Source organism: Gorilla gorilla, chromosome 12 (assembly GCF_029281585.2).
Source record: "Gorilla gorilla gorilla isolate KB3781 chromosome 12, NHGRI_mGorGor1-v2.1_pri, whole genome shotgun sequence".
Lineage (NCBI taxonomy): Eukaryota > Metazoa > Chordata > Mammalia > Primates > Hominidae > Gorilla > Gorilla gorilla.
In genome coordinates this window covers 46,557,029-46,574,938 of record NC_073236.2, presented here as the reverse complement: position 1 = coordinate 46,574,938, position 17,910 = coordinate 46,557,029, and the positions used below count along the sequence as shown (strand labels likewise).

The 17,910-nt window shown below is 41.6% G+C and overlaps 1 protein-coding gene across 11 annotated transcripts in view; it reads right to left on the bottom strand.

Annotated features, from left to right (window-relative positions):
* The window catches only part of LIMS1 (LIM zinc finger domain containing 1), a 152,937-nt gene that overhangs the window by 10,664 nt on the left and 124,363 nt on the right, over nucleotides 1–17,910 (bottom strand). For 8 of the 11 annotated variants that reach the window (XM_031008195.3, XM_063695684.1, XM_063695685.1 and 5 more), the window contains exons 2-6: nucleotides 16,866–17,025; nucleotides 5,762–5,828; nucleotides 4,167–4,287; nucleotides 3,581–3,730; nucleotides 573–723 (exon numbers count right to left, since the gene is read on the bottom strand). In XM_031008195.3, coding sequence (XP_030864055.2) covers nucleotides 573–723; nucleotides 3,581–3,730; nucleotides 4,167–4,287; nucleotides 5,762–5,828; nucleotides 16,866–17,025 — 649 coding nt within the window. Of the gene's footprint in view, nucleotides 1–572; nucleotides 724–2,119; nucleotides 2,124–3,580; nucleotides 3,731–4,166; nucleotides 4,288–5,761; nucleotides 5,829–13,830; nucleotides 14,405–16,865; nucleotides 17,026–17,910 lie in introns of those variants that run through there. The other 3 variants (XM_031008198.3, XM_004031589.5, XM_055378359.2) reach the window with 2 other exon arrangements.

Here is a 17,910-nt window from a genome sequence, read left to right as displayed (position 1 = left end):
AAAAAATTGCTATAGGTCATTTTTGAATTGCCATATTTTATATCTAATAAAGTAAATACCAGAGTTAACCTATTTTCAGAGAAGATGAAGGAAAGTTTGAGACAGTCATTTCATTTGGCCATAGGTGGCCCCATAATATAATACTTCTGCAGTTGTAATTCAGGTGTCTGTCTTTGAAGGTTACTTTAAGACATAGCCTATTATAATAGCCCAAAAAGAGAATAGAGGTGAGCATCTCAGTAGCACCTATAAAGGAGGAGCTGCTGCTGGATACAGACCATGGCACTTCCTGCTTCAAGAAGGCTTTAGGAGCAAAAGTACACATCCTGTATCATTACTGAGACATTCACAAAAGCAGTGTACATTCTATATTCTTAGCTGTCAGCAAAGTCAATTGTCTTTAAAATGTCCACGTTTAATCTTTAGAGTCTCCTAATCTTGCCAGGACACCTGAATCATGAAGATTTGAAAGTACTGGTTACCCCTGAATCATGGGAGATTTGAAAGTATTGGTTACCCCTTAATCATGGAGATTTGAAAGGATTGGTTACCCTTTGCCATTTAGAACTCACCTCCACATGCCACTGCTTGCCCATGGCGTTCACCACGCGCCCTTCGATGGGCCGTCGGCAAGCGCCACAGATGGGGACCCCCATTTTATCATGGCATGGCAGGCAGTATAGCTCCCCTTTCAGCTCCCGTGCATCGGCAGTCAGCTCCTTCCTGTCCGTGAGAAAGACACACAGCTTAATACTAAGAGAGAAAAGCGGCCAACCGATGGGGCTAGCACACTTTTTAGAAGGTTTTTAAAGATATTACTATGACAATCCCTGCAAATTTATTTTTTCCCCTTTAGAGGTGATCAGAATAACCTGAATTAATAGGCCCGAACAGGTTTCAGACTCCTACCAAAACATCTGTATCTTAAAAGGATAAGATGCAAGACTAGGTCAGATACATACCACTACAGCAGTCATATTCATAATTTCCTTCTTATATTATCACATTACATTTTAGTCCATTTGTCTTCCTTTAAAAGCTACAGGGAATAATCACAGTGCTGAGGGTAGACTCAGTAATACTATCTGCTATGGTGTGACTGTGTCCCCAAAGTTCATGATCCCCAATTCTGAGGTGTTGAGAGGTAGGACCTCTAAGGGGTGATTACATCACGAAGGCTCTGCCCTCACAGATGGATTAATGCTGTTACTGAGGGGGTGGGTTCCTTATAAAAGGACGAGTTCAGCCTCCTTCCTTCTCTTCCTTCCCCCCTCCTCTTCCCCCACCATGTGATGCCCTCTGCTATGTAATGATGCAGAAGAAGGTCCTCACCAGATGCCAGCCCCTTGATCTTGGACTTCCCAGCCTCCAGAACCATGAGCCAAATAAACTTCTGTTGGTTACAAATTACCCAGTTTGTGGTATTCTGTTACAGGCACATAAAATAGACTAACACACGACCTTTCCAAGCAAACTGAGAAGTTGGGAGACTAGTTCCATTTACTAACAATTATTTAAATTGTCACAAGCTGTTGAAAAGAGTTATAGGTTAATAGGTTTATTTTCATAAACAACAAAATGCCCAGAATTTTCCTTCTCCAAATACTCAAATTAAATATTATTTTCAGTCTCCTGCATCAATAAACATTTGGTCAGAGATGGTCCCAATTAGTCAAATGGACTTGTTTGAATTTCATCCCTTTTATGTAATTCTCTAGGAGAGATGCTAATGAAAAGTGGACAGAGGTGAATCCCCAAGAGGAAGGACAGGCAAGAAAATGAGATAAGGCACAAACTGATAATTCAATCACAAAAGATGAGATGGCTGAACTTATACAACCAAACTGTTTTCTTTCTTTCTTTCTTTCTTTCTTTCTTTCTTTTTTTTTTTTTTTGAGACGAGTCTTGCTTTGCTGCCCAGGCTGGAGTGCAGTGGCGTGATCCACACTCACTGCAAGCTCCACCTCCCAGGTTCAAGCCATTCTCCTGCCTCAGCCTCCCGAGTAGCTGGGACTACAGGCACCCGCCACCACGCCTGGCTAATTTTTTTATTTTTAGTAGAGATGGGGTTTCACCATGTTAGCCAGGATGGTCTCGATCTCCTGACCTCGTGATCCACCTGTCTCGGCCTCCCAAAGTGCTGGGATTACAGGCGTGTGCCACTGCACCTGGCCCAAACTGTTTTCTTAGTATTTGGCTTACTGTTTCTTCTCCATCCCTACTATAATTTAGCAAGTAAGTTCACATTAACTACAGTAAAGAATATTTTTTTATTTTTATTTTTTGAGATGGAGTCTCGCTCTGTCTCCCAGGTTCGAGTGCAGTTGGCGCGATCTCAGCTCACTGCAACCTCCGCCTTCCGGGTTCCTGCCATTCTCCTGCCTCAGCCTCCCAAGTAGCTGGGACTATAGGCACCCGCCACCGTGCCCGGCTAATTTTTTTTGTATTTTTTAGTAGAGACGGGGTTTCACCGTGTTAGTCAGGATGGTCTCAATCTCCTGACCTCGTGATCTGCCCGCCTCGGCCTCCCAAAGTGCTGGGATTACAGGCGTGAGCCACCACGCCCGGCCAAGAATCTTTATCCACTAAATTTTTATACTAGGCAGCAAACTGAGAAAAATTCATAGCCTAACAATTTATCATAACTTATTGAAGACAAAAAATTAAATATATTTCTTTTAGATATAAACCAAGCCAAATTAAATAAATATAACAACATCTTTTAAGATAATACCTAATTATTACGACTGTAAAAGTTATGCATGTACAAAGATAAGACCTTTTTTTGTTTTTAGATCTTCGATTGGAAAAACATAGTGATGACAAATATTTCTGGGGCTACTGGGAATATTTTTAATATGGACTGATAGTTGATATTATAAGATTATTGCTAATTTTCTTAGGTATAATAAGAGTATTGTGGTTCTGGCCAGGTGCAGTGGCTCATGCCTATAGTCCCAGCACTTTGGGAGGCTGAGATGAGTAGATTGCTTGAGCCCAGGAGTTTGAGACCAGCCTCGGCAACGCAGCAAGGCTCCATCTCTACAAAAAATTTAAAAAAATTAGGAAGGGTGGTGTGTGCCTGTGGTCTCAGCTACTCTGGAGGCTGAAGTGGGAGGACTGCTTGAGCCCAGGAGGGTGAGGCTGCAGTGAGCTATGATTGCCCACTGCACTTCAGCCTGGGCAATAGAGCGAGAGAGACCCTGTCTCAAGGCAAAAAAAAATTTACAAAAAGTATCATGGTTCCATAGGAAAATGCTCTTATTCTTAGGAGATGCATACTGGGACTCATGAGAAATTTTAGAGGTATGCGTATACAGGCACACGTGCACACATACATAGGAGGGTGAAATGAGAATGTGGACTGTATACACACAAGCATGGCAAAATGTCAACTGGTGAAACGAAATTAAGTGTATACAGGTTTCATTATATCATTCTCTTGACTCTTCTACAGGTTTAAAATTTTCTAGACTAAAAATGGGAGAAAAACAATTTGGTTTGCTACAGTAACAAATATAGATAAATGTAATCTTTCATTCCCACTGCTTGTGTAATAAAAAAGAAACAATTCCAGTACCCGCAGTTGGCGCAGTTGAAATGGTCTGGATGGTAGGGGTCGTTCTTGAATATCAGAGGCTGCTCATCGATGATAGCATGGCATTTCTGGCAGATGTATTTCCCAAGGCCTCTGGCTTTCTCACGATTATGACAGGGGCGACACAGGTGTCTAAACAGAGTCAAAACTTAAATTTAAAATTTTAGGTTCTTTCTAATGGTTAAAAAGAAATATGCTTCCCTTATCTCTGAAAAGAAATTAAACAAACCATTTCTTAAAAAAATCACTCCTGTGCTTAACAGGGCAGAATCAAGCCACATGAAAAATGTGTTCCAACCCTAATATCTGACTGATTTTTAAGAAACTCCATCTAGGTACATCCCCCATTGGTAGTTCAGCCATGCATGGAGCAGTTATGCCCTGTGAACAGCAACACAAGGGTCCACTCCCAGCAGCAGCACTCAGTCAACACACTGCAGTGTCTGAGTTCCCATGCCCTCAATTCAGTGTCCTACAGAACTGCCTTACATCCCACATGGAGAATACACATGATCTTGTCACAGTCACGTTGTCCACCCACATCTGACAAGGATGAAAATCCACCTACCTCCCAGCATTCTTGACAAACCCGATATCTGCCAGAACTTCCTGGCAGAGGTCACAGCGGAAGCACTCCGGATGCCAGCTGTTATTCATGGCTTTGATAACTCGGCCAATGATGAATTCACCTGTGGGAAAGCAACACACAAAGGATGTTACTAAGTAACATCCTAAGTAACAAGCATGGCACTTTATTTACTGAGAGAGCAATTAAGGAAAAACAGTGAGGAAAAAAACCGTTGAAGCCTTTCTCAATAGAGGAACTTTTTTTTTTTTTTTTTTTTGAGACAGTTTCGCTCTTGTTGTCCAGGCTGGAGTGCAATGGCACCATCTCTACTCACTGCAACCTCTGCCTCCTGGGTTCAAGCGATTCTCCTGCCTCAGCCTCCTAAGTAGCTGGGATTACAGGCGCCTGCCACCACGCCCGGCTATTTTGTATTTTCAGTAGAGACGGGGTTTCTCCATGTTGGTCGAATTCCCGACCTCAGGTGATCCGCCCATCTTGGCCTCCCAAAGTGCTAGGATTATAGGCGTGAGCCACCACACGTGGCCAGTAGAAGAACTTTTTATGTGTCTACCAGAGTAAGCACATTAGAAAAAAAGTTTTATTTCATCTGAATTTTTGTTTTTGATTCAACAGCCACATTTTTGGGCTGTTTTGTGTCATCTCTGAATCTAGCTTTCCTTTCCAAACGAGCTACTAGGCTCTCTTGAATGCCTTTTGGTTATTTTTGGTCATTGTCAACATAGACAACTGAAATCTACAGCACAGTTTCTTATAACCCATACTTAATTTATTCTTTCATTAAACCTTTAGAACATTCTACCCAGTTTCTTCAATCTCTGGAAACCTGGCAGAGGTATTAGCAACCAGTGAAGTGGCCAACGTGCAAGCAAGTCCATCACTTATGCGCCGTGCAAGCAATGTTTAAGCATCCCTAAGCTTCTGAAGCACCTCACTGATATCTTCCCTGCCTCTTTCCGGGCAAAATCAAAAGCAAGTAGGTAAAGGTTGTGTTAACACAGGAAAAGAACACTCCCAAACGCCACCCGATAGGAGTCCTAGTTCATCCCAAAATACCTCTACCTTAAATGTCCTTAAAAATCAATAATCTCTAGGTTTTGATACTCCTCCAGCTTGTTCTATGTTAACAATAGGGAAGAGGAGTGATGAAGTATCCAACAGTTATTCATAATGAGCACTAAAAACCATTTTTACCATCGATACTTCACCAGTGTGAAATGACTGAAGTAATGTGGAAACTTACTTTTCTTCCCCCCAAGATGGAGTTTTGCTGTTGCCCAGGCTGGAGTGAAGTGGTGCAATCTCAGCTCACTGCAACCTCTGCCCCCTGGGTTCAAGCGATTCTCCTGCCTCAGCCTCTTGAATAACTGGGATTACCGGCACCTGCCACCATGCCCAGCTAATTTTTGTATTTTTAGTAGAGACGGGGTTTCCCTACGTTGGCCAGGCTGGTCTCAAATTCCTGCCCTCAGGTGATCCTCCTCCCTCCGCCTCCCAAAGTGCTAGGATTACAGGTGTGAGCCACCGCGCCTGGCCGGAAACTTACTTTTTAGTTGACATTTAGCAGTAAAACTTACCACACTGATGACAGCAAGGGGCAAAGAGCATCTGAAAGTCATGTTCACAGTACTTTCTTCCTTCAAACTGAAAGAGAGGGTACCACCAACTTACAAACACGAAACAATCACAGGAGAAATATAATTATTTGATGAAGATATACAGGAAAGATGTTTCTAAACTAAGAGTTCTACTCTAAGAATTTATAACTCTACTGGGATTTTAAAAAGCAGATACTCTTTTGCACCATCCATACATCTACATGTTGGTACAGGAAAGACATACGGAATAAGTAGAGGCTAGAGTGAACAGTACACCTACAGGGACTGGTGACCTGGCCTCTGACTGTGCTGAATTGTTTTCTGGCTCAAATACCCTGCCTTTAATGAATCTGATGAAAGCTATGGATCACCTCTCCCTCCAGAAAATATGCACATACATACAACTCTCCTCCCACATTTTTCAGGTCGATATCTGTAATTCTCACTGTAACCTCAAATATTTACAAAGGGCAAATATTCTAGCACTTTGTATTTTATTATTTTTTTAAATGGGAGTCTTGCTATGTTGCCTAGGCTAGTTCTTGGACTCCTGGCCCAAAGCAATCCTCCTACCTCAGTCTCTCAAAGCACTAGGACCACAGGCGTGAGCCAGTACGCTCAGCCCTAGCACATTTTAAAATGACCAAAATCCATTAAAAAACATTCTCTTAACAGCCAAGATTTTTACATCTTTCATTTCTTGAACTGTTTTCATTTTATATGCTCCAATTTTATCCTAGTATATTTTTGTATTTGTCTTTAACTGATCACCCTATCATACTTTTCTGCAATTTAAAAATATATATAACATGAAATTTTAAAATGTGCTTTCTGAATCCATAAGGCTGTAAAGGTTAACATTTATTTTCTTCTGTATTATCATTAGAATGATTAGTATAGGACAAGCAAGACACAAACATTAATTTTTTTATACTATCTGTTTACTTGAAAAGCATATCTTAGTGACAGTGAAATGAGTAGGGCTGCTCTTTCCTCCCACAATTATTTCATGTATCTCATGCATCAATATGGCTTTCCACTAGAAGACTCAGGTTCAATATTAATTCTAGGTCTATTTTCTATTTTGGGTGTTCCTTTTTTTTTTTAATATAGAAATGCTAAGAAGCCTTTTTCACATTACTAACTTGTGAGAAATGTTATAGTAATGTCTCCCCTTGAGTCTTCGAGCTCCTTACAAGTTATATGCCAAAAGTCATACACTGTTTATTAAAATCCATTTTTAATGATATCCATTTTTAATGTATCAGTTGTCAACTCAATTTCCTCAAATTATGGCTATAGATTTAGTTCATCCAATTTAGTGAACATATCTACCATAGCTTAACTGCAAAGTCAGTTCTTACTGTTGAACCAACCAAAGCAGATTTTCTCCTAGAAAAAATAACTTTTTTTTTTTTCCCAGAGTCTCGCTCTGTTGCCCAGTCTGGAGTGCAGTGGTACAATCTTGGCTCACTGTAACCTCTGCCTCTTGGGTTCAAGCGATTCTCCTGCCTCAGCCTCCTGAGTAGCTGGGATTACAGGCACCCACCACCACGTCCAGCTAATTTTTGTATTCTTAGTAGAGATGGGGTTTCACCATGTTGGCCAGGCTGGTCTCGAACTCCTGACCTCAAGTGATCCTCCCGCCTTTGGCCTCCCAAAGTGCTGGGATTACAGGTGTGAGCTACTATGTCCAGCTTTCACTTTTTAATTCAAATGAATAAGCTGTAATATATTTAATGTATCTTTTTGTTTTTAGACTAGTTCTTGTTATGTTGTTCAGGCTTGTCTTGAACGCTTGGGCTCAAGTGATCCTTCTACATCGGCCTCTTGAGTAGCTGGGATTGCAGGCACACACTACCTTGCCCAGATTAATGTATTTGGTTTTTAAAGTTTATTAACAGAAGAGAATAAATTGATATGCTATTACTCAATACTATGCCATACTACATTATAATGTGCAGCCAAAAGTACAAGTATTTATGAAGCACGATATATTTCTGATGAATGTATGCCATCTATATGTATAAAAATCTGATGTTTAGCTTTTAGCAGTAATTAATGGAACTACCATATGATCCAGCAATCTCACTACTGGGAATATATCCAAGGGAAATGGAATCAGTATGTGGAAGAGATATCTGCACTCTCATGTTTACTGCAGCACTATTCACAATAGCCAAGATTTGGAAGCAACCTAACTTTCCATCAGCGGATGAATGGATTAAAAAAATATGGTACATATACCCAGCGGAGTACTCTTTGGCCATAAAAAAGAATGAGATCCTGTCATCTGTGGCGACATGGATGAACCTGTAGGACATTACATTAAGTGAAATAAGCACAGAAGGACAAATACTACATGATCTCACTCATATGTGGAATCTAAAGAGGCTGATTTCATAGAAATAGAGAGTAAAATAGAGGTTGCTGGAGGCTGGGGAGAATGGAGTGGAGGGGATGGGGAGAAGATGGTCAATGGGTACCAAGTTACAGTTAGGACAAATAAGTTCTAGTGTTCTATTGCACAGTAGAGTGACTTTGGTTAATAATATATTGCATTTCAAAATATTTCAAAATAGCTATTTCAAAATAGCTAGAAAAGGGGTATTTTGAATGTTCTTACGACAAAGAAATTATAAATGTACAAGGTGATGGATACGTTAAATACCCTGATTTGATTTTTACACAATGTATACATGTATTGAAACATCACACTGTGCCCCATGTGTGTAATTATTATGTCAATTAGAAACAAAAAAACAAAATGACCACAAAACAGCCTTCTGTATCTGCTGGGTCTGCATCCCTGGATTTGATCAACCAAGGATAAAAAATATGTGGAAGAAAAAACCCCAAACAATAAAAAATACCAATAGAAAAATAAAAATAATACAAATTTAAAAACACAGTATAACAACTATGTACATAGCATTTACATTTTATTAGCTATTGTTTAAGTAATCTAGAGATAATGAAAAGTATACAGGAGGATGTGCATAGGTTATATGCAAGTAAGTATACCATTTTATATCAGGGACTTGAGCATTCAAAGATTTTGGTAAGCTCTGAGGGTGAGGTGGGAGTGGGGTGGAGGGGGTGTCCTGGAACCAATCCTCTGTGGATACCATAAGACGACTGTGTAAAAACTCATAAATAACTCCATTAATTTAGTTAGAAATGATCAACTTTTATTCTGTATTAAATGAAAGAGAAAGATGTATATTGCATAAAAACACAAAAAAGTAGCCCAGCAGTATACATATATATATATATTTTTTAAAAAGGTTGAAAATATAATCACTGTATATGATAAAATAAAATTAGGATTAACTATAATTTGGAAACATCTTTTAACAAGACAGGTAGGAGTCAAGAACACTGACCATGGATCCAGACTGCCTGCCTTCAAAATCTGGCTGAAAGACTCATTGTGTGGCCTTGGGCAAGTTGCTTAACCTCTTAGGGACTCCCAAGAGTCAAAAAGCGATACAGCTTTGGTCTGTTTGTTCTAGCTCATGGCATACCCTCACTGTGACATTGTGAAATACATATTTGGTCTTCCTCCCAGTTTCTTGGCATACAGCTCCTAAAATCCTTGAAATCTTAAAAGTGATGTCTTTGTATATGTTAATGAGGTGCCTCCTGACTGGCAGCCCCTAGGTACATTTAGGATGGGACTGGTTACCAGAAAGACCAAGGCAGAATCGGATGGTTGGGGTTTTCAGCCCCACCCTCCAGCCTTCAGGAAAGGCAGAGAGGAGCTGAAGGTTAAGTTGATCACCAGTGGCCAAGTGTTTAATTCATCATGCCTACATAATGAAGCCTTGGTAAAAATTTAAAAGGACAGGGCGCAGACAGCTTCTGGATAGCTGAACACAGTGTAGTTTCCCAGAGGGTGGTGCAGCCAGAGAAGGTGTGGAAGCTCTGACCACCTTCCCCTGTATACCTCACCCTACATATCTCTTCATCTGTATCCTTGGTAATATCCTTTTTAAAAATTTATTTTATTATTATTATTATTATTATTATTATTATTTATTTTTTTTTTTTTTTCAGAAATGGTCTTGCCCTGTTTTTTCAGGCTGGAGTGCAGTGGCATTATAGCTCACTGTAGCCTCCAACTCCTAGGCTCAAATGATCTTCCCACCTCAGCCTCCCAAGTAGCTGGGACTGTGTGTGCCATCATGCCTGGCTAATTTTGTTATTTTTTGTAGAGACAGGATCTCACTATGTTGTCCAGGCTGCTCTTGAACTCCTGGCTTCAAGCAATCCTCCCACCTGAGTCTCTCAAAGTGCTAGAATTACAGGTGTGCTCTACCGTGCCTGGCTGGTAATATTGTTTATAATAAACTGGTAGAGCCAGGCATGGTAGCATGTGCCTATAGTCCCAGCTACTGGGGAGGCTGAGGCAGGAAGACTGCCTGAGTCCACGAGATGGAGACTGCAGTGAACTGTGATTGTTCCACTGCATTCCAGTTTAGGTGACAGAGCTTGACTTTGTCTCAAAACAAACAAATAAACATAATACTAATAATAAACCAGTAAAAATGTTTCCCTGAGCTCTGTGAGTTGCTCTAGTAAATTAATAGAACCAGAAGAGGGGGCTGTGGGATTCCCAATTTACAGAGCATGTCAGCCAGAAGGACAGGTGAAGCAATCTGGGGCTTTCAATTGGCATCAGAAGGAGAAGACAGTCCTGGGGCTGCCCCTCAATCTGTGGTCTCCAGGTAGATAGTGTGGGAATTGAATTGAAGAATGCCCAGCTGGTGTCCACTGCAGAACTGATTGCTTGCTTGGCGTGTGGTGAAAAATTCCCACACGTTTGGTCACAGAAGAACTTGTGTTGATTGTTGTGGTGTGCAAGCAGAGGGAAAATGGTTTGTGTTTTCTATCCACCTCATTCACAACTTCTTACCAATGCTCTTTGCTTTGCTCTCCCAGAGCTTTCCCTTAAAATGGATAAATTCTTCTGAAATTAGTCAGGGGATGAAAAAGGCTAAGTCCTAAAAGGAAAGCTGTTGGCTGGGCGCAGTGGCTCATGCCTGTAATCTCAGCACTTTGGAAGGCCGAGGTGGGCAGATAATGAGATCAGGAGTTCCATACCAGCCTGACCAACATGGTGAAACCTGTCTCTACTAAAAATACAAAAATTAGCCAGATGTGGTGGCATGCGCCTGGATTCCTAGCTACTGAGGAGGCTGAGGCAGGAGAAATTGCTTGAATCCAGGAGGCGGAGGTTGCAGTGAGCCGAGATCATGCCATTGCACTACAGCCTGGGCGACAGAGCGAAACTCTGTCTCAAAAAAAAAAAATAAATAAAAAATAAAAATAAATTAAAAAGGAAAGCTGTTGTAACTACTGCCTACGTCTCTAAATTCAGCATATGCAGTCATCCGCCGGATAACATTTCTGTCAACAATGGACCATATATACTACCATGGTATATGGTATATTTACTGTACTTTTTCTGCTTGGATACTTTTAGATACACAAATACTCACCATTGTGTTACAACTGCCTGCAGTATTCTGTATAGTAACATGCTGTACAGGTTTGTAGCCTAGGAGGGATAGGCCATACCACATAGACTAGATGTGTTGTAGGCTATGACATTTAGGTTTGTTAAATACATTCTCTGATGTTTGCACAACAATGAACTTGCCTAATGACACCTTTCTCAGACATTTCCCTGTGGTTAAGGGGCGTGCATATCTGTACCTGAATACAGAATATCCAACACAGTTCCTAAAGCCAAGCTTCTCCTTAATGAGAAAATACATAAGTCAGGGAAAGACTAAGCCTTATGGGTTTCAGCACTCCCTAACTAATCCTTTTTGATGGGTATCCTGGAGCAATTAATGATAGTAAGATTTGGGATCTCTTTCTTTTGCAATGTGAGAGAAGTACTATTGTGAATATAAATATGTTTTCAGGCAAAGAGAAAAGGATCCAGAAATTGAGTCCTTCAAAACCAGAATAGGAGGACTTAGAAATAGATTTCCTTGCCACCATTCATCCTGCAAATCTCTTGCACTCTGGGCTATGCTTCTCCAGTGTCACAACTACTGTTAATTCCAGGTGGAGAACTTCTGCTATAATGAGCTGCCTCTTTTCTACAGTGTGTAGAAATGATCAAACATAGTATAGCTCAACTTTTGAGCCTGAGAGAAAGGCTAGAAGTCGATCCAAAGTAAAACTCTACGATATAAAATTTTTTAAAAATCAAGAATCATAAATTGGGAAGAATTAAATTTCTATAAATATAGCCTTTCTAGGTAACTACACATTACATCCCCAAACTGATTTAAACAATGAATACAATAAGCCTGTTAGAAATATTAATGGTCCAAATTAGTATGGTCCAAATTGTTTATAAACAAAATGCCTTAAGAACCCTGGGGTCCCACCACTTGTGGAAATGGGTCGCTCTGTGTGGGGGAAGATGAGCTCCAAGAATGGCTCTAACTGTTTTAAGTTTTGGAGTTCTGTAAATATTCCCTTTAGGGGAAGAAACAATTATTCTGAGCTGCTTTCAAGTAAGCTCAGAACTGGAAACCAGCTGAAAGTCTCATTTCCAGTCAAGTGCAAAGTTGCAAATCTTCATTTGGTACTTTATACTGGTTTGTCATAAACTGCCTTGAAGTGAGTGGATCCACAGATAAACAGATGTGCTGGTTGGAAGTGTCTTCCATTTCAGTTTCTGCCTTCCTGAATAATCAGAGTAAATGAGTGAAGAAACCTCTTTGTAAAACATCTTGCTACAAGACTACTCATCATAAACGGGTCTTTCCTGGCCAGGCGTAGTGGCTCACTCCTGTAATCCCAGCACTTTGGGAGGACGAGGCGAGCGGATCACCTGAGGTCGGGAGTTTGAGACCAGCCTTACCAACATGGAGAAACCCCATCTCTACTAAAAATACAAAATTAGCTGGGCATGGTGGTGCCTGCCTGTAATCCCAGCTACTTGGGAGCCTGAGGCAGGAGAAGCACTTGAGGCCGCAAGGTGGAGGTTGCGGTGAGCCAAGATCGCACATTTGCACTCCAGCCTGGGCAACAAGAGTGAAACTCCGTCTCAAAAAAAATAAAAATAAAAATAAAAAATTAAAAAAATGGGTCTTTACTGTTAATACATTTTGTGATGGGAAAAAAGGAACACATTTGTGAAATCCAAACTAAGGAGAGAGAAATGTGAAGCACCAACAAAGAACCCAGTCCTGAGCATGTATTAAGTCAGGGTTAATCAGCTGCACACCAGGTCCCTAGTCCTTGGTTCAGTCCATCCCACTCTGCAATACTTCCTGGACTTAAATCACTCTTGTAACTGTTGGCTCCGCTTCACTCCCAAAAGTATTTTCTTATGGGAAAAATTAAAATACTTCTTTTACTGGAGATAATGCTGGATGTCACAAAGATTTAGGAACCACTACAGTTAGCGTTAGGGCCTCTGGGTTGAAAGGGTATTTCCCTGGGTAAATGGCATCTAATCACTTGAGCTCAGGAGTTCGAGACCAGCCTGGGCAACAGGGCAAGACCCTGTTTCTGCAAAAAAAAAATTTTTTTAATTATCTGGCTGTGGTGGTGTGTGCCTGTAGTCCTAGCTACTAGGGAGGCTGAGGTGGGAGGATTGCTTGAGCCCAGGAAGTCAAGGCTGCAGTGAGCCATGATTGTGCCACTGCACTCCAGCCTGGGTAACACGGTAAGACCCTGTCTTAAGAAAAAGAAAATAAAGAAAAAAAAGGAGAAACTGTAGTTGAGACAGAAATACTGGTGCTCATTTCTTCAGATATATGTTCTGGTAAGTGGTTAGGAAACAAGGATCTCATTCTATACTTGCCTCTGTGGCCAAAGGGAAGAATGTCCTATTTAATTCAAAGTACCAGAAAGTTCTACCATAAAAGTAGATCACATCTTCAAGGGGAAGTGAGTGCACAGACCCCACTTCTAAGTCTCCCTAACTAGTCTTCTAGAGAAAAGAAAAAATAGAGGCTGTGGAAATCAGGGAAGGAAGTTGTTCTGATAACGAGACAAAAGCAATAACAAAGATACAGAGTGGCGAAGATGCATTTATTATACAAAGACTGAAGCACATCAGTCATGTCCCAAATGGAAGGCAAACTGGGTAAGTTTCCAAGCTTTCTTTTCTGGAAAACAACTTATTGCTGGATATAATTGAAAGTGAAGATTATTTGTTAGCAGCCTTGGATAGTTTTTTTCTCTAATATCATTTAACCAAAAAGAAATGTCTTATTCTCCAGATGCAGGTTTACACATCCCTGGGCTGGTTTTAATGATAAACAATGTAGCCAAAATAGTAATCTTCCTCAGGACCCAATAGAGCTTGAACTGGGCAACAGCCCATGAATAGCCTAGTTCTGGGTATTCATCGCATCTTTTGGAATAACAGCACACAGACCCAGGGAGGGTATTTATAGTCCAGTGTGAGGGGTGGGCAGGACGAGATGAGTCACACTTTATTCTTCGCTGCTCAAGGCTGTTCTGAGCTTTTCCCTCTGACTCAGCACCAGTGGCCTCACAGCTGACAGGGCCTAAATGCAGCAGCAGGAGCTCAGGAAGCGGTCGTGCTGCTTAATGAAGGTAGCTTAACCATCATGTTCGTTCCTAAGTCACAGGCAAAATGGGAGAAAGAAGGTGACGGAAGGTTGGAGCTCCACGGTGCTCACAGGGGAAACAGCAAGCCAGGGATATAAGGAAAATGTTTGGAAAAACAAAGCCTGTCTTTTTCTCTGAGTTCTTCTCTATTGCTGCCCTGGACCGAGCTCTCCTAAGGCCTTTGTCATAATCGCCCATTTCAATAAAAATATCTTATATTTAAAAAGAATATGTAAGGGAAAGAATATTGTGTTGGATACTAGGAGACCAGCTAGGTGTTCATCTCTTTCATGTCGCAAACCTGCTATGTTATCAGACATTTCAACCTCTCTGGACTACAGGAGAAAAAAAAAAGAAGGGAGGGATAAAGAAGGGATTCATATAGTGAGAAGACCATGCTCTCTCCAAGCCAGCTTTCCAGAATTCTCTTCAATGTGCCTTGGGAGTCTCACCTCCTTCCTTGCCATAGTCCCCGCAGGCCTCCACGGTGCCGAGGTAGAAGCAGGTCCTCAGGTCCCTTTACCTGAATTGAGTCATGGCTCACCACCACCACCACCAGCAAACACCCTCTCTTCTTGCTGCCGCAGCACCTAGGGATTTCCTATTCCTTCTCCTCACCAGCTCATCACAATCTACCTATAGCCTCAGTAGGTAGGGGGTCTCTATGCCTGATGCCTCCATTCACACCTCTGGAGCTCCTCTCCTGCCCTCTTCTGCTGTGGTACATTGGCCTCTCCTGCTCCTGTCCATCTTCACAACTGTCATTTGCCCATCCCTAAATCCATCACCCTTGCCCAAAAGATTCCCACTGCCCAGGGAAGGAGTCAGGAAGAACAGGAAGAACTGTAAGAAGATACATAGAGCATGTTTGGAGGCCTAAAGAAATAAAGTTAAAAAAAAAAAAAGAACTAGAAGAAAAGAGAAAACGAAAACTTCTTTCCAGTGCTAAGGTTTTTGTTGTTGGGAATGTGTGTTTTGGGGACACAATAGGAGCTTAAAAAAATGTGTGCTAGTGAATAAAACAGCATTCCCTAACCCAAACCCTTAAAGCTGTTTCCGAGTTGACATTATTACATACTTGCTAGCCCTGTATTTCATGTACCCATGATGGGGTAAACAGCTTTTCTGTGGGCTGGCCTGGGAACCCCACTCTCATGTTTGTTTCTATGGGAAAATGCTGCCTGAGTGGCATACAATGGACTTACCAATGATCATTGTCAACTACCTTTCCTTGCTCAAGCATGGTTTATATAACAGGGAAACATAAAAATCTGCTAGGCAAAAGAAGAAATCAAAGAGCAGCCATCTCCAGCTATAAAATAATTCTATATACACATATTATCATATATAGATGTGCATATACAAATATGTAAGAAGTAAGGTGGTAAAAGTAAATTGCCTATTTGATCTAACACACACATACACCTCACTCTCACCTTCATTTATAGCCTGGGGTCAGCATTTCTAGATTATCCCCCAAAATACATGTTTACTGTGAGAAAGGAGTTTCAGTAGGCCAGACATGGTGGTTCATGCCTGTAATCCTAGCACTTTGGGAGGCCGAGGATCACCTGAGCCCAGGAGTTTGAGACCAGCCTGGGCAACATAGGGAGACTCCGTTTCTATGAAAAATAAAATTAGTCGGGCGTGGTGGCACGTGCCTGTAGCTCCAGCTACTCAGGAGCCTGAGGCTGGAGGATCAATTGAGCTTAGCAGTTCAAGGCTGCAATGAGCTATAATCATGCCACTACACTCTAGCCTGGGCTATACAATGAGACTTTGTCTCAAACAAAACAAAACAATAAAAAACGAGAAAGGGGTTTCAGTAATGTTGAGAATACCAAACACACTACAAAGGAAGTGCAGACCATATGCTAACACCCGAGGATCAAGAAAAACAAATATTTGGAAAAGAACACAGACACCCAGGAGAGCTAAATGTAGACAGTATAGTTCCCTAAAATACTTATTTTTTTTTTCCTTAGAAAATAAATGCATGGACGTTCCTGGCTCGAGGCTGGGAAGTTGTGGAGGGGGTGACGTACACCACACACTCTCCTTTAGAGCAGGTCCAGTGGTCCTCCGAGAAGGGGGAAAGACACAGAGACAGGAGTGGGTGAGGTGTGTGGGGGGCCTGAGTGTGGCTGAAGACTCAGAAAGAATTTTGTATGTGGAGCTGAGCTGCTTAGGTCTGAAAGGCTCTGTCATAAGGGACTCTGGGTTCTGAAATAGGACGATGAACTGAGCAATACAAATGCAGGGTCTGTGAGGGTGTCCCAATCACGCCACTGCCCATATGGGCCATAGAGATACCACCTCTGACCTCACAGCTATCAAATACCTGGCATGCATCTGGCACTTCAGTCTTTCATCATGAAACTGAACATGAAGGAGGAGGCCTCAGGAAAGAAGGGCAGGAAGCGGGAGGGCGGGGAATGGCACCTCCCTGCTTTTGTCCAGTGCAACTCACCTCATAGAAGAGTCCTTCTGGGAACTGCTGGAAGCACTGAGCGCACACGAAACACTGCTCATGGTACAGCTCCCCATTACTGTTCACGATCTTCTCAGCGGGCGCAAAGCCGCCCTTGCAGCGCTCGCAAGTGGCGCTGGCCAGGGCGTTGGCCATGTTGCTGTAACACACAAAGAACAGCAGGTTGCAGACCGTCAGCCACTTCTTAGATCGAAGATCAAACAACACTAAGAACCAAGCAGCAAATTCTATCTGATCACAAAAACCCTATTTTATCTAAAAAGCTCGATTTCTTGCTTGTTCCTTACATGCTCTGAACTCGGACTCTTCAGCCTCTTTACTGTAGCATCTGAGGCTCTGTAAGGGTGTCCCACTTTGATTCTGTTTCTAACATTTTTGGCATTCTTCTTGCTGAATATACTATAAGTGCGTGCCTACTATGTGTTAGGCACCTGAGACAGAGATGAAAGTTACAAGCTGCTCTCAAGGAATTGGGTTTATAGCTTAATAAGTAGCTTAATTAAAATATCCAAAAGTCAACATCTCAAGGCCAGTTTCTTTCCCTTCTGAGAACAGAATCTAAAATGCATGTCAACTAAATGCCATGTCATATAACCTAGACACGGGTTATCCCTTTGATTAAATCCTGTGGAAAACAACTGCTTAAGTAGCCTTAAAACCAGCCAAGATGCCCCAGTCCTGTTACCTAATCGGTAAGACGAACCTGATTACCAATATTATAAAATGTATCTTAAAATCACAGAATTTTACATAATAAAGATCATTTTACAGATGGCAAAACAGGTTCACAGAGATGGAAGGATCAGACCAACATCACAAGGCTAATTAGTTAAAGGAAGGCACAGGACTAGAAATCCAGGTCCCCTGCTCATACAATCACACTGTCAATCAAAACAGATTACACCACGAATTTCAAACACTTGAAAGGACATGACAGGGATACCACCACGTTTCATAGGTTAGGAAAGTGACACCAGGTTGTCAAGTAACCACTGCTGCGGCTGGTGACGTGGGAAATTACCCC